Source organism: Ixodes scapularis, unplaced genomic scaffold (assembly GCF_016920785.2).
Source record: "Ixodes scapularis isolate PalLabHiFi unplaced genomic scaffold, ASM1692078v2 PGA_scaffold12__126_contigs__length_90152505, whole genome shotgun sequence".
Classification (NCBI taxonomy): Eukaryota; Metazoa; Arthropoda; class Arachnida; order Ixodida; family Ixodidae; genus Ixodes; species Ixodes scapularis.
Genome location: NW_024609838.1, coordinates 27722158 through 27738155, shown reverse-complemented (window position 1 = coordinate 27738155; position 15998 = coordinate 27722158). Strand labels below are relative to the sequence as shown.

Genomic DNA, 15998 nt, shown 5'->3' with positions numbered 1-15998 from the left:
TTTGTTGTAACAGAAGTTTGTTGTAACAGAAATTTGTTGTACCAGAACTTTGTTGTAACAGAAGTTTGTTTTAACAGTTGTTAAAGCAAAAAGTTTGTTATAGGTTGGTAAGTGCTATAGTGGGCTGCACAGTAACTAGTTCCCAAAGTATTGTAATATATGTGTTTGCTATAGTATCAGAGATTTGTTATAGGTAGACTAGCATTTCCATCTGGCAAGCCTTGCTTGAAATTCAATATTTCTTCTATATCCGTTATAACAGAGGTTTGTTGCAAGGCTTTAGAGTGATGCACTCCAAATTTTTGAGAAATGTGTGTATCAGGACTGTGTCATAAGTGGACTAGCACTTGCACGTGATGAGCATTGCTCGGAATTTGTTGTTTCCTCATATACGAAGCTTGTCACAAGTGAAGCCGTTCCAAGTGGGCTGCGCAGTGTGTCGGCAGATTTGCATTGCTCTCACCTCTCCACATTCTTTTTCCAGAGTTTCCACAGTCAACTGAGCACGACCGCACCGAGCCAGCCGGCGCCAACGTCAACGCCGAGCAACCTGCTGTCGTTCCTGGATCACGTGATCTCGCGGCACAACCCGCCGAATCGCCACCCAGAGTCGCCGGCGACCCACGCCACCCGCCTGGCGCTGCTGGCCCAGGTGGGGCAGGTGCTGAGGGGGGCCCGGCCCCGCTGCCCCATGCAGCAGGCGTCCTACGGGGCCCTCGACGACCCCGTGACGAGGCACGGGCGCCAGGCACAGGAGCTGCGGGGACTCAGGCGCAGAGGTGGAGATCACCGTTGGATTCGTGCCGAGCTATTCACATAATTTGGATTTCTTGTTGAACAATTTGCATGTTCTTGACTATTTGTCATACAATTTTCATGCCTTGGATTTACCATCTAACAATTTGCATGCTTTCGACTAGCGCATTTACAAGATTGTAAATCGACCCCCCTCTTTACATGTCAGCTAAACAAAACAAACAAAAAATCCTACTTTACGGGTTTATTTTGCAGAAAATATATATTAATTTCTATAGCTGACAAGGTGACAACAGCAGGGTGTGTCTTTCGAAGGCCCAACCTCCAGCGTGCGCTCAATGCTCTCTGGCGTGCTTTGGCTGCGCATGCATGCACGAGGCGCACGAAATGCTGAAGCATTATGAAGGCTAGGAAGCTCGCGCTGGAGGCGAGACAACTGAAGCTCCTCCCTGTCGTTCTCGTTGTCTGCAACTATAAATTACAATTTGTCCACACTGATGCTGTCGTTCCTGTCGTCATCACTGCTGCGTTCCCAAAGCATGCCTAAACGTCGTCCGACGAAATCTCGCATTTTACAAACGATCGCATCTTCTGCGCTTGCTCGATGATCGCGTTGCACGTCACGGGCAAGGACCAATGGCGCATTTCTGCGACTTACGTTGCAAGCTCGACCTCCATGACTCCAGAAAGCATCCAGACCTATTCAGACCTTGACCCACAAAAGATCCTTCGCCGCCACTAGCACACCACACAGTCCAACAGGTCGACCTTGTGTCCAGCAGCTCTTTTTTTTGTTGCTTTTGGACGAAGAATGACCGGACCGCGCATGACAATTCAGAAAGACAGTTGGCACTCACTCCACCATAGTCGCACAATCTCGGCAGTCAATCGAACAACGTGCGACTGTGCATTTTGCGAAAACAAACAGCGGGGAGTGAGATTTCTCCAGCGGCCGTTCCGGTATGGCCCTTACATCAACTGCCACCACCTCCTGGACTCGGCGTGGTGCACTGCGCACCGTTCGCCGCCGTGCATTCATGCTGATTTGCAAATCGCAAAACGTAATTGTGAAATGATCGTACAGAATGGCACAGTGCTGCAGGTACAACTGGCCGAACCTTTAACAAACCGAGGTCTTCCCAATATCACGGCTGTTTGGGCTTCGTCGGCGGTAGAATCCTTTGGTTCTGATTATAAGTCGACCTCCTCAGCTCATTTTTCCAAAAATTTTAAATTGGGTAGACCTACATTTGTGTAAACATGGTAGTTGTCGAATGATTTGTGTGGCTTCTACCTGTTTTTTTTTTTTCATCGCTTGCCGAATTCATTGGCAAGCGATTTGCATGCTTGGGATTCGTCGTCAAACAAATGTGTGCTTTAGATTCATTATTGAATGTTTCGCATGCTTTGGATTTATCGTCATCGATTTGCATAAAGGCCCGTTCACACTCTTGCGACTGCTTGCGACCTCTTAAACCTGGGTTCCTTAAAACTTCTTAAACCAGAGAACACACTGGCGCCATCTATTGGGAAGCAGTGTAAACTCGGCGGTCCGGCATATTTTTTTTTTATTTCTCGCGCAATATCCTTTCTTTTTTGGCTCGAAAAGCTTTTGTATATGTTACAAACGAGCCTTTCTATGGGTATTACGCACATTTGACCTCAGAAATCCCGCAAAACCTTCGCTTTTGTAAAATGCAGTTCTAGGGTCACCGCATAGATGGCGCCACAATGTCAGTGTGTTCCCTCATTCTAGAAACATTTAAGAAGTTGTAAGAGATCGCGTCTCTCTCAGTCGTACTCGGTCGCAAGAGTGTGAACGGGCCTTAAGTTGCATAACTTAAGGAAGCTATGTAATATGGCAGTGGTTCTTGGCCATTGATGTTTCGTGGACCCCTGTGGATTAATGGAGGCAATGGAGGGCCCCGTTCGTGGTGAGAGGAAGGGAAAGGTATTGGTAAATTATGAGAATGATTTAATAAATGGATATAACTAAGGGCTAGTGTGAAGTAGACTTCTCTCATTGACATACCCACCGGAAATGGCACCAGAAAATTTTGAAGTTTTTTTTCGTTCTGAAAAAAGTACAACTTTTATTGCCGGCCTCGACTGATGAGACAGGGCTTTGCAGAGCCCTAGAATGCCCTTACAGACCCCAAAGGGTTCTGGACCCCAATTTGAAAACAAATGTTAGAGGGAATCAGTCTGAGCTAGTTGGTATTCTGTGAGTAAAAAAACCAGTGGTGTGAAGACAAAAAAACTAGTGTTGTGCTCGTTATGGGGATGTTCTGATACGCGAAAAATCCGGCCTAATTTTTGCATGCTGTTGTTTCTTGCAGAACTTGTTGAATTCCAGAAGATCTACAATGACAAAGGAACCTGTGCCAACCTTTTGGTTATGGTGAGTTTTTATCTTCGGCACTAAACTTGGTCCAAGTTATTAAAAGCACTGGCATTGCCCAATGAGTAATTTCAAGCAACATCCTAACTACTACCTCTTTCCCTAGGATAGTGTCATTTCACTTCCAGTTTGGCTCATGGACATAATTGTTAGACTTGGGCCTCGTGCTGAGACTGCTTAAGATTCATACTTTTTGGTGGTGTACAGAAAATAACCTTTTTGAAAAGTCATTTCCCTCAACATGGCATTTTGAGCAAGCTCTAGGTCCCTTTTTAAAATAAAATAAATTGAGTGACGTGCAAATGTTTTTTTATCTTTTCTCTGCAGGAAAAAATGCTGAATCAGGTGAAACGGGAAGCACGTCTGGTGCACTACTGCCTGACTCCGCTCCTGTTCAGCCCCACCTGGCGTCTCAAAGTGGCGCAAGTCAGGGACCACACGCTGGACACCCACGCTTCGATCTTCGACATTGCCGGGCAGCAGGACCCGGCTTTGAACCAGGTTCAGAGTTTCGACCTCCCTTAACTGTACTTATTTCGATGCTGCCGGTCTTATTGTATACAAAATTGTCCGGCAAATCGCTAGGCAAATGTGATGGATATGTGAGACGTTCTAGCATCATGGGATGTCGATTTCTGCGCCAAATTTAGCGGGGAAGCTGAATTTGTGTATAGGTCACGTGACAGCAAGCCTCGTGATGTCATTTTTCCTGCCAAATTTGGGGGGGGGAAACTGAATTGGTCATGAGATCACGTGACGTCAATTTTCCGCTAAATTTAGTGGGTAAACTGAATTTTCGTGTAGGTCCCGTGACACAAAGTCACGTGATGTCATTTTGTCCGCCAAATTTAGTGGGAAAACCGAATTGGCGTTGAGGTCAGGTGCTGTCAATTTTCTCGCTAAATCTAGCAGGGAAACAGAAGTCGTGTGACATCACAGGCCACGGCTTCACGAAATGCGGCTTCATGAAATCCAGAACCATTAGCCAAAAAATGTTTCACACTGAAAACATCCGAATGCTCTTACTTCATTGTGCAGCACATCTCGCGGGGACAGCAACTCGGCACTTGCGTAAGTCGCCATCGTTGCGGCATTCTTGGTGTCGTTTGTGCGCCGCCGCCGAAGGGCGGCGTCCGGCGTTTGCTTTTGGGCAGCGAGTAGAGAGAAAACTCGGAGTCTCGGAGGAGAACACATTTCGAGACTCACGTCTTCGAATGCCCCGTTTGTTCTACGTTCTGAAACTAGTGTGCTTAGAAACACGTGTGTCTACAGACTACAGTCGCTGACCGAATTTTCGGACTTCATGTGGGGGCCTGAAGAAGCATCCGAATAATAAGGCTGTCCCAAAAATCTTGAGATTACAAAACTTGGCTTTATTGAGCCTAGGCTGGCTTAGGAAAGTGTCCTAAGAGTACCTCGCGTCATGTTACGCTTGCTGGCGATCATGTCCGCTTGCATTTGTGTCAGCATCATGTCCTCACCCGCCGGAGGTGCAAGAGGAGGCCATGAGGTCTAAAGCATGCACTGACACGAGGCAAAACGACGAAACCGTGAGACACTTAGGTGCAAGGTTTAGAAGCTGTCAATGGCGCAGTCCACACTTCACAGTGACTTACACAAAAACAGAGCAAAAAGTTGGTTGGAGATGGAAAATTAACCAAAGCAAGAAACCAAGACGATGGTGATGATGCGCTGCAAGAACAAAATACATAGCATGCGCGTCTAGCAGCTTGTTCGGCGGCACTAAAATAGTGCTGTCAAACCTATCCAATCTGTCTGGAATATCAAGCCAAGCCACGGTCAAGCCAGCAAAAAATCCAAGATGGCAGCCTCAGCGGCCGCCACTTGTAGCTATTTTTTTTAGTCTAAAAGATCGAACTTTGGACTGCAAACTATTCGAATGATTGGTGGTTAATATATACTGTTTAAATTGGGTAAGTCATGGATCCTCGTCGATGTCCCAAATAATGAGCAAGTCCGAATTTTCGGCATCCGAAAAATCTGTCGAGGACTGTAGTTGTAGGTCTACGAACGTTTAGTGTGTTTACGATTGTGCCGCACACCTATGAACGCTTTATGCAGCTACGAAATGAATGTGTTGTGCATCTATAAAATGAACCTGTCGTGGAAACACGAATGTGTCATTCAAACACGAACCTACTCCCAACTTTGCAGCGCATGCGGCACAGCTCAGGCGGAAGCCAGAAGGGCGTCGGAGACGTCGGAGCGGGCGGGGCGGCAGGACGCGGGGGCGCTCGGGCCCGCCGCTCGAGCGGTGCGCCAAGCACCACGCCGGCGTCTGGGGGCCAGGGGTCGCCCAAGCACCGGCGGAGCACCAACGAGGAGACATGGCACATGACGGTCTGCGGCCATTACATCCAGGAGTACATCCAGTACCTGCAGAACCTTGGCTTCATGGCGATCCAGACCCGGCACGCGGCCTCCCGCAAGTCCAGGTGAGGTCCGGCCCGGAGCGCAGGTATTCGGAACCCCGCGCCTCCACCGGAACGTCACGAATGAAAATGACGGACGGACGGATGAGTTTAAATTAATATTTAACCCTTTGACGGTCGTCGCCATACATGTTCCAGAGTTTGCGCCTAAACGCAAAACTGTGTGCCCTCCGGGGAGGTGCCGGTGTTTGTTACGTTTTTAACGAGCTATAAACGTTATATTTGTACGGTGTTTTGCTCCACTGCAGCTATTTATAGTTCGGCACACGTGATACGTGCGAGATGGTCGCTTAGCGTGTCCGGAGCGCCAGCTCCTCCAGTTCGGACTTTTAATGCTTCTCGAAAGAAAAGGAAATATAAAGGATGAGAGCTCATCAGTCGATGGAAAAGCTCTGTGAAGTACCTAAAGTTCGGAATCTGGGACCGCCGGAATATCACGAAACCGGATGCACCAAAATAAAACCGAATGGAAGAAAGGTGATAGCATTTGCCTCCTTCAATATTTCTATTCAATGCTTCTCCACCTGGGCAGCTTCTCAACCTGGACAGGTACGTGGACAAAAATCGACCACTAGGAAATGTCTAGAAAGAAAAAAAAAACAAAAAACAAAGCTGTGAAAGGGTTAAAGGGTGGTGCAACAATATTCAATTGGAATGTTTTTCATTTTACACAAGCTTACTGGCACTAGTGGGACTCAAGGTTACTTGCACGCAATGCCACTGGCCAACAAACTCCTTCGTTGGGATGTAATTTCAAGGGCAAAAGGGAGCGTTTTCATTCAATCTCTCCTTTGGAAACTTGTGAAGTAGCTGGGTGGTCGCAGTACCGCCCAATAGCGGTACTGTGAATGGGGCTCATAGATTGGACCCGAGCATTGCGTGGGCACTCGATTTGGGTTTCTGATAATCGATAGCTCGAGAAGCATTTTGGGTAGTGGCCCGTGTTGCTGGCGTTGCAGTGTCGGAGACGATCAGCGGCGGGAAAGAAATGTGCTTCGTGATTGGCCACTCCCTCAATACGGATGCGTACGATACAATACAGGTACCTACATCACAATACGGGACACGTAAAAGTTGAGATATTTGAACTCCAAATACTGGTGCCGGTACACGTAAAAACGGAGCGGTGACGCCGTGACCAAAAGCGGGCATATATACGCGTTCCGGCATACGAATCAGGAAAACGTGTTGCTTTGGTCCATGCTTAACAGACGAGAATGAACTAACTTATCAGAAGAGTAACGATTGGTCGAAGAAAGAGCTTGCTCGGCAGGGCTTGAATCCTAAAGCTTCTCTGCCAACTTTGCCACGCACGCGGTATTTATGAGCGGACGAATCGAATCGCGGTCTTTCTTCCCTAAGCCATATTAAACATTTGTGCTTAGACAGTGCAAGGCCGGCCTGCCTTTGAGGTATGGCGACACTGGTTTGCGCTGTAGATGAAAAAGTTAGCTTATGCAGTACAACTGCTAGCCTGTGAACTTTAACGTGCATCACGGAGTAACGATGCACGACTGCACACCGGTACGATACTCATCCATACCGAAACGGGCGGGGGTGGGGTTTGAACCCAGGGTCTATGCGTTCTGCATTTTGAGCTTTCGCTCATCGTGCTCTGAGCTGCGGCGTGCTAACAATCTCGGCCACCGCTCCCTCCCCTCTTTCTCACCTCCGCTCGCAGCATGGTGTCAATGCGGCGCCGCGAGTCGGACGCCCTCGGCTGCCCGTTGCGCAAGAAGTCGAGCGTGGGTGCGAACGCGCTCTCGCTGGGGGTGCTGCCCCAGCACTGCCTGTTCCAGTGGCACCTGGGAGGGTTGTACTTCTTCGAGGTAGGGTTCTGGGACCCCTACGTCGCGTGCAACCTCTTCCTCGTGGAGCGCCAGCGCCTGCTTCCCGGAGGCACCTCGCTCTACATGTCCCAGGTGAGGGGACGACACTGTTTGCGAGGTTGAGAGTTGAGCTCGTTGGTTGTAGTTGTGTACGATTAGCGGGTCATGTATGTTTCTTCTCATTGTCCTTGTCTTATATAGTGCTGTTTTTCCCGTAATCGTTGACACTGTTTGCGTCGCCGGAGACAGGCTATGCTTTGTTCGCCCCTAAGCCTACACTGCAGTGAGAGTTACGCGCCCGCCGGGCCGATTAGCCGTTTCTCTTTTGTTACCTTACCCTGCTCTCTGCGTGCAGGTATGGGCAAGGAGCATGATCGTGTGTCGAGAGGTACTGTAAAAACCCATGTATTATGCGAACCTGCACGTAATACATAATGCAACCTGAGACCCAACAAGAAAAAGAAGAGTTCTCTTGCGTACGGTGTGACCTGGGAAAACAGTGGTACATAGCTTTTGCCTGCAGCAGCTCATTGTTTACGGCGAGATGGATCTCATTGTTCATTTACAAACCTTGTCGGGTCCAGATCAGAATCGGAGGAACTTTCCTTTTTCCAGTACGCGGAATTTAACAGACTAAGCTCGGGGAGGGGGTGGGGGAAATCTTTGTATTATATTGTCACGGGTGGTGACCAAAAATAACAAATAAACAGGAAGAAATAAACGTTTAATGTGGCGAACTTGTGCCAAAAACAAAGAAGGAAACAGAAGAAAACAGCAGAGCGTCGCGGGCGTCGAAGTCGGCGTGTCAGCAGAATCGAGCGCTGGGGCGAGACTGACTCGACAAGGTCGCGGGCGGCCTCTTATCTAGAGTGCGTCGCTATCTCGAAGATTCGGCGAAAGCGGCTCGAGCGTCGCGTGATCGGGCGAGAATGAACACGCACTTTCTAGAAAACAAAAGCAGGAATAAATGATAGAAGTTACATGCGGTACATGAATAAACGAGAACTTTCTGGAGGTCCGTGACCGAGCGTTGCTTTCTCAGCCCTGGGCGCGGCATTATCCCCCCCTTTAAAAGTGCATCGTCCCGATGCAGCACAAAAACGGAAAACAAAAAACAAAAGGACAGCAGAATTGCTAGCCGGAGTTCACAGTCCACAGTTCACTCGTCGACGAGAGTGGAGAGTCCTATCGTTCGTAATACGGCTTCAGCCGGACGACATGCACCACCTCGGGTCGCGGCTGACGTCTTGCAGATGGGCGCGTTCCGTCGGTAGAACTTCGTAGTTCAGATCGCCGAGGCGTCGGATGATCTTGTAGGGCCCAAAGTAGCGCTTCAGGAGTTTTTCGCTGAGACCGCGACGACGAATTGGTGTCCAAACCCATACCCGGTCTCCGGGTTGAAAGTGGACGTCCCGGCGACGAAGGTTGTACCGGCGTGCGTCGACTCGCTGTTGGTCTTGAATCTTGACTCTTGCCAGTTGACGAGCTTCCTCCGCGCGCTGGGAGATGAGTTGGGCGTCGTCGTTGACATCACCGGTTGGCACGTGAGGCAGCATGGCGTCGAGCGTCGTGGTAACCGTCCGGCCGTGTACCAGTTGGAACGGTGTCATTCCCGTGGTTTCTTGAACCGCTGTGTTGTAGGCAAACGTGACGTACGGCAGCACCTCGTCCCATGTCTTGTGCTCTACGTCGACGTACATGGAAATCATGTCGGCGATGGTTTTGTTGAGTCTTTCCGTCAGCCCGTTGGTCTGCGGGTGGTACGCCGTAGTGCGACGATGGCTGGTGTGGCTGAGACGAAGGACTTCTTGCGTCAGCTGGGCCATGAAGGATGACCCGCGATCTGTAATCAGTACTTCAGGTGCGCCGTGTCGAAGGAGAATGGACTCGACGAAAAATTTGGCGACTTCCACGGCTGTTCCCGATGGCAGGGCTTTCGTCTCGGCGTATCGTGTAAGATAATCGGTCGCGACGATAATCCACCGGTTTCCTTGAGTCGATGTTGGGAACGGCCCAAGCAAATCCATTCCGACTTGCTGGAAAGGCCTAGTCGGGGCAGGTATCGGCTGCAGGAGTCCTGCTGGCTTCGTCGGAGGCCTCTTACGTCGTTGGCACTCATGGCATGACCGTGTGTACAGGTGGACTGTTTTCGGGAGTCTCGGCCAGTAGTACTTGTCACGAATCCGGGCGAGCGTCCTGCTGTATCCAAGGTGTCCAGCCGTCGGGTCGTCATGGCATGCTTGAAAGATTTCTTCTCGCAGGCTGGCCGGAACAACCAGCAGCCAAGCAGGGTTGCTCGTTCCGAAGTTCTTCTTGAAGAGCACACCTCGCCGCAGAACGAAGCTTGACAAGTCTCGGGCCAAGACTCGCGGAACTGAACTTCCTTGGCCTTCGAGGTGTTCGATCACGGCGCGAAGTTCCGGGTCGTCTCGTTGAAGTGCTCCCATGTCGGCATCTGTCACTGCACCGAGAAAACGGGCGTCGTCGTCGTCGTCAGTGCTTTCGGGAGGAGATTCGACTGGGGCCCTAGACAAACAGTCGGCGTCGTTATGCTTGCGGCCAGACTTATGCACAATGGTCACGTCGAATTCTTGCAATCGCAGACTCCAGCGAGCGATGCGTCCTGACGGGTCCTTGAGGTTGGCGAGCCAACAGAGAGCGTGGTGGTCCGTGACAACGCGAAACGGGATCCCGTACAGATACGGGCGGAACTTGGTTAAAGCCCAGATGACAGCGAGACATTCCTTGTCGGTCGTCGAGTAATTTTTCTCTGCCTTGGACAGTGCCCGGCTTGCGTAAGCGATCACCCTCTCTTCTCCGTCTTGTCTTTGGACGAGTACCGCGCCGAGTCCGGCGTTGCTAGCGTCCGTGTGAACTTCCGTTTCCGCTGATGGATCGAAGTGTCCGAGGATAGGGGGCGACTGGAGTCTTTCCCTCAGTTCGTTGAACGCTTGTTCTTGCTCCTCCCCCCACTGGAAGTTCACGTCGTCCTTGGTCAGATGCGTGAGCGGTGCAGAAATCTTGGCAAAATCGCGAACAAAACGCCTGTAGTAAGCGCACAGTCCAAGAAATCTTCTTACGGCTTTCTTGTCTGATGGCTTGGGAAATTCTGCAACAGCAGATGTCTTGGAAGGATCAGGGCTTACACCCTGAGCACTCACGACATGGCCCAGGAATTTGAGCTCGCCGTAAGCGAACCGGCATTTTGACGGCTTTAGTGTCAGTCCAGCATTCTGGATAGCCTGTAGCACGGCTCGCAAACGTCTCAGGTGCTCGTCGAAGTCGCTTGCGAATACCACGACGTCGTCGAGATAGACGAGGCAGCTTTGCCATTTCAAGCCGGAAAGAACGGTGTCCATTACGCGCTGGAACGTCGCCGGTGCTGTGCACAGTCCGAACGGCATCACTTTAAATTCGTACAGTCCGTCCGGCGTGACGAAGGCAGTCTTCTCACGATCCCGTTCGTCGACCTCGATCTGCCAGTACCCACTCTTCAGGTCCATCGACGAAAAGTATCGGGCATGGCGCAGCCGGTCCAGAGTGTCGTCGATGCGTGGCAGCGGGTAGACGTCCTTTTTCGTTACGGCGTTTAGTCGGCGATAGTCCACGCAGAACCGAAGAGTCCCGTCTTTCTTTTTCACCAGGACTACCGGTGAAGCCCACGGGCTGCTTGAGGGCTGGACAATGTCGTCATCGAGCATTTCTTGGACCTGCTTCTGGATGACTTCTCTTTCTTTCACGGAAACACGGTACGGCGACCGATGCACAGGAAGCGCGTTGTCTTCAGTGACAATTCGATGTTTCGCAACGGTCGTTTGGCGCACCTTTGACGACGTGGAGAAGCACTCATTGAACTCGGCGAGAAGGTCACTGAGTTGTCGTCGTTGTGGGGTAGGCAGGGTTGGGTCGATGTCAAACTGCGAAGGCGGCGTTGTCTTAGGTGGCCACGAAGAGAGGTCTTCTGATATTCCGGCGATTGCGGCTGCGTCCGGGAGTTCCTCGGCGTGGCCCACGGCGGTGCCTCTCGTGAGGTGCTGGGCCTCCTGTCGGAAGTTCGTTACGAGTGCGACAGTAGTGCGTCCGTCTTGGAGCTCCATGACGCCTCTTGCGATGCCGATCCCTCTTCCTAGAAGCAACTGGAGGCTTCCTTCGAGCAAAACGTCGCCACAGAAAGTCTCATCGACCCCGACGGGTACGAAAACACTTGACTGCGGCGGTAGGTTCACGTGGTTTGCGAGGACTCGTACCGCGGATGACGTCACTTTGGGGTCCTCCTGTGGTGGAGCAGGTTTTCGAAGCGTCAGCCGGTTTGCCCCGAGGTCGATGACGGCGCCATACTCGCAGAGAAAGTCCATTCCGAGGATAACGTCCCTTGAACAGTCTTGCAGAACGACGAACTTCACAGGGCACGTCTCACCGTGGATCTCGACGCGAGCAGTGCATCTCCCGACTGGTGTGATGAGGTGCCCTCCGGCGGTTCGTATTTGTGGTCCATCCCACGGCGTGGTGACTTTTCGAAGGCGGCGGGAGAGCCTCCCACTCAAGACCGAGTAGTCTGCTCCGGTGTCCACGAGTGCTGATGCGTCGTGCCCGTCAATGACGACGTTTAGGTTATTGGACACCGCTGCCGGGGCGTCGTTTTGGTCTCTGGTAGCGTTCGAGTGGGGGCCCTCCAACGTTCGTGGAGGATCTTGGCGTCGGTCGTCTTCGGCAACTCCACCTCCAGGGGTTGCCGCGCCTAGTTTCCCCGGCGTGGAGCGAGGGGCGACAGGCTTTCACGTCGGGGTCGGTGCATCGGCGAAGCTGGACGTCGTGGTGAAGGCGATCGGAACTCTCGGCGGGACGCAGGCTCGGGGGACTGGGGTCGTCGCAGATACTCGTCGATCTCCCGAGGGCGTTCACCATACCGGGGGCGCGGGTCGTTTGGGTGGAATCCGCGCAGCCCGAGTCGTCGGTATGGGCATCGGCGGTACACATGGTCAGCTTCCCCGCAGTGGTAACACAGCGGGCGTCGGTCGGCCGTCCTCCAGACGTCTGTCTTCCTCGGCGCAGGTTGCTCTGGGTGAACGTGCCCTTGATCTTCCTGTCGTCGGGGGTAATGCGGCGTTGGGGCGTCTCTTCGGGGTGGCGACGTGGCTTGGCGGGGGGCTTGCGGCGGTCGTCGGACCATCGCGGCGTAGCTCAACATGGGTTCCTCCGGTGCCACCGTGGTGACGGGAACCTCTGGTTGGAGCGCCCGATGCACTTCTTCTCGGACAGCCTCGGCGATGGAAAGGGCTGGCGGACGGTTGGTAGTTGGCAGCAACTTTCGCAGTTCCTCCCGGACAACCTCTCGGATCATTTCCCGGATGTCCGGTGTATCCGGAGTGTTTTCGCCGTTAAGCGGTGCGGGTGCACCGACGCCTGGATGTCGCTGGAAGTGGGAAGCACGTGCCTGAAGCGCGCGCTCGATGTTGGTTGCTTCGGCGATGAAAGCTTCGACGGTGGTAGGCGGGCTCCGCACAAGGCCACCGAAGATGTTCTCCTTGACGCCGCGCATCAAGACTCGCAGCTTTTTCTCTTCAGGAGCGATTGGGTCGGCGCGATTCATGAGGTGGAGAACGTCTTCGACGAAGCTTGTGACGCTCTCGGTCGGCCCTTGGGTTCTCGCTCGCAGGAGTTCTTCGGCACGCTGCCGTCGGTGCTGGTTGGCAAATGTCCGTCGCAGCTCGGCCTGGAATTCTTCCCACGACGCAATGGACGCTTCGTGGTTCTCGAACCAGGTGCGTGCCGTGCCTTCCAGAGCAAAGTAGACGTTCTGAAGGCACTGCTCCGGTGTCCATCGGTTATGGCGGGCCACTCTTTCGTAACGTTGTAGCCAATCTTCAACGTCCTCGTGGATCTCCCCGGTGAAAGGCGTCGGAGTCCGGGGTGCGACGGGCAAGTATACGACGGCAGAAGCGGCCGGGATCTCCGACTGGTTGGCCATCGCCGTCGTCTTGGGCCTCGGCTTGTCCGGCAGCAGACCGTACTCAGGATCCTCTCCCTTTATGCGGCGGCTGGTCCGAGGTTCAGGTTCCGCGGTGAATGGTCTTCTCACCAAGCCGGGAATCGGACTTGTGCTGCGGGCCCTTGGAGGGGAACGCTGGACGGGCATGCGGTACCCAGCACCTCCACCAAAATGTCACGGGTGGTGACCAAAAATAACAAATAAACAGGAAGAAATAAACGTTTAATGTGGCGAACTTGTGCCAAAAACAAAGAAGGAAACAGAAGAAAACAGCAGAGCGTCGCGGGCGTCGAAGTCGGCGTGTCAGCAGAATCGAGCGCTGGGGCGAGACTGACTCGACAAGGTCGCGGGCGGCCTCTTATCTAGAGTGCGTCGCTATCTCGAAGATTCGGCGAAAGCGGCTCGAGCGTCGCGTGATCGGGCGAGAATGAACACGCACTTTCTAGAAAACAAAAGCAGGAATAAATGATAGAAGTTACATGCGGTACATGAATAAACGAGAACTTTCTGGAGGTCCGTGACCGAGCGTTGCTTTCTCAGCCCTGGGCGCGGCAATATGTGGGCTTTTACGGTATATGAATGACCGGTTCAATGAGCGTGTAGCTTTCACCGCACTCTCAGCTTGGGGACGAACATAGCATAGTAAAGCTGTGTAGGGTGGCATGTGCTTGGCGTTTGGATAGGCTCTGAAGGCGTTTGCGTTTGCGCTTGACCAAGTGCATTGTGTCTGCTTGTGATCGTTTTCAACGATACTGGCACCATCTATCGTGTGGCCTTGGAACACCTCTGATGTGCGTCTAACCAGACTAAAGGTATCTCAGTAGCTGCGGCGAGGTCATGTGTACGCACTATCCGTGACAGATGGTCACTTGTAATGTTGTCAGAATAGTTTCAAGCCTACGGTGAAAGAATAGTGCATAAAAGATGAGAAAATATCTATGGAGTGCTTCTTCTAAGGCTGCAAATAAATTTTTGAGAAAAAGGACACTGGAAATAGAGAACTGATTCCTTCGGGATCAGTTCCACCTCGGCTGACGTCAGGTGGAGAGCGTAAAGTGGTTATTGGTGAGTTCATTACTTAAAGGGGCACTCAATTGCTTTTTGTAGGAGCTTGGTTTGATCGTCAATAAAAATGACCGGTTGTAGATGGCAAGATGTCCTAGTAAATTCACTGTAATCAAAATACACGGGCGGTATTTTCTTTTGGGAGGGAGGGGGGGTATCTCTGGGTCCCCACCACCCCCATAATAAGATTTGGCCAATGAAAATAGGTAATTGCGTGGAGATTTCATACGTTACTAATATTGCTCTTTTAGGCACGTTTGCATTATATTTTGACAAAAACCGTCAAATCTTCGGGTGTAGGAGACGTGCTACGGCAATTATTGTTTGAAAACACCATCTGACGGCGCCTCCCAGTGTCCGCTCCGAGGTGCAGAAACTTGGGCGTGTCACACTCTTTGATTAGATTTTTATTAGTGAAATCGGCCGCCCAGGAACGTAATTTTGGGGTTTTTAGGATGTCTAGACCCCCTAGATTTGAGTTACCACCAGAAATAGACGATCTTACAAATCCACTTGGGTGCCCTTTTAAAATCCCCTCATTAACTTTTTAAATATTCGCATCAGCTGGCACATTGCAATGAGAAATTTGTTTCGCGTCGTTACAATTTGGCATAGCAGTTGTTAAAATTCAAACTACTATACTCCGTGTCACAAGTTGTGTGCAGTACAGGCGAAGGCAACGCCAGGCGAGGGGAGAAAGGGCAAGCACTAGAAAGGCTGTAAAGGAGGAAAGAAACCTTCTCTCTTCTCTAACGTTCCTAGTGCTCTTCCTTTCTTTCTTTGCCCTCCATTGCCCTTTTCTCCCATCCCGCTTTCCTAGTGCTTGCCCTTTCTCCCTTCGCCTGGCTCTGCCTTCGCCTGCACTGCACATAACTGGTGACACGGAGTTTAGATTCTGCTCCACACTATGCACTGCTCAGAACCGCGTTGGTGAAGCCAAGCGAGCCGAAGGGTCACACACGGAGCGCGAATGCAGGTGACCTCCGAGTTCATCGAGGACATGGACAAGATCCGGGTGAACATGCACATGCACTCGTTCACGTACGACTACCACCTGCGCACAATCCACTCGTACGTGTCGGGGCAGCAGCTGCTCTTCAAGCACGGCTACCACCTGACCAGCTTCCTGGACGACTTCGTCAAGTACTACCAGAAGTCGCCCAACTACGCCCGCAACCTCATCCACGCCGGTGAGTCCGAGGCGCCGCCTCACTTTCGGCGTACCGGTACAGTTACGGTGCCCGAAGTGCGTCTCTGGCTGGTGCAAGTGGTCCCTCGCTTACATACGACATCAGCTAAGTTCCATGCGGTCGCCTTTCGCAACCCTCGCGTCGTCACGGCGGTGGTGGACGCGGCAGACGCCCGTCCCGCTGCATGTCGCACTGCGACTCGACAATCCAGGAAAGCTTCGGCAGCCAGGAGTTGGGACGCCACGACCTCGGCGACACCCGCATTCTCGCATGCTTTTTTTCCAGAACATCTACGTTCAACTAATACCGGGATTG

The 15998-nt window shown here is 52.0% G+C and overlaps 1 protein-coding gene across 1 annotated transcript in view; it reads left to right on the top strand.

Moving 5' to 3' along the window:
• Window positions 1–15998, top strand: part of LOC8036995 (KICSTOR complex protein SZT2) — a 169139-nt gene that overhangs the window by 135877 nt on the left and 17264 nt on the right. Inside the window, exons 57-62 of the mRNA XM_042289347.1 lie at window positions 485–779; window positions 3096–3157; window positions 3485–3658; window positions 5333–5613; window positions 7292–7532; window positions 15470–15683. Coding sequence (XP_042145281.1) covers window positions 485–779; window positions 3096–3157; window positions 3485–3658; window positions 5333–5613; window positions 7292–7532; window positions 15470–15683 — 1267 coding nt within the window. The remainder of the gene's footprint in view (window positions 1–484; window positions 780–3095; window positions 3158–3484; window positions 3659–5332; window positions 5614–7291; window positions 7533–15469; window positions 15684–15998) is intronic.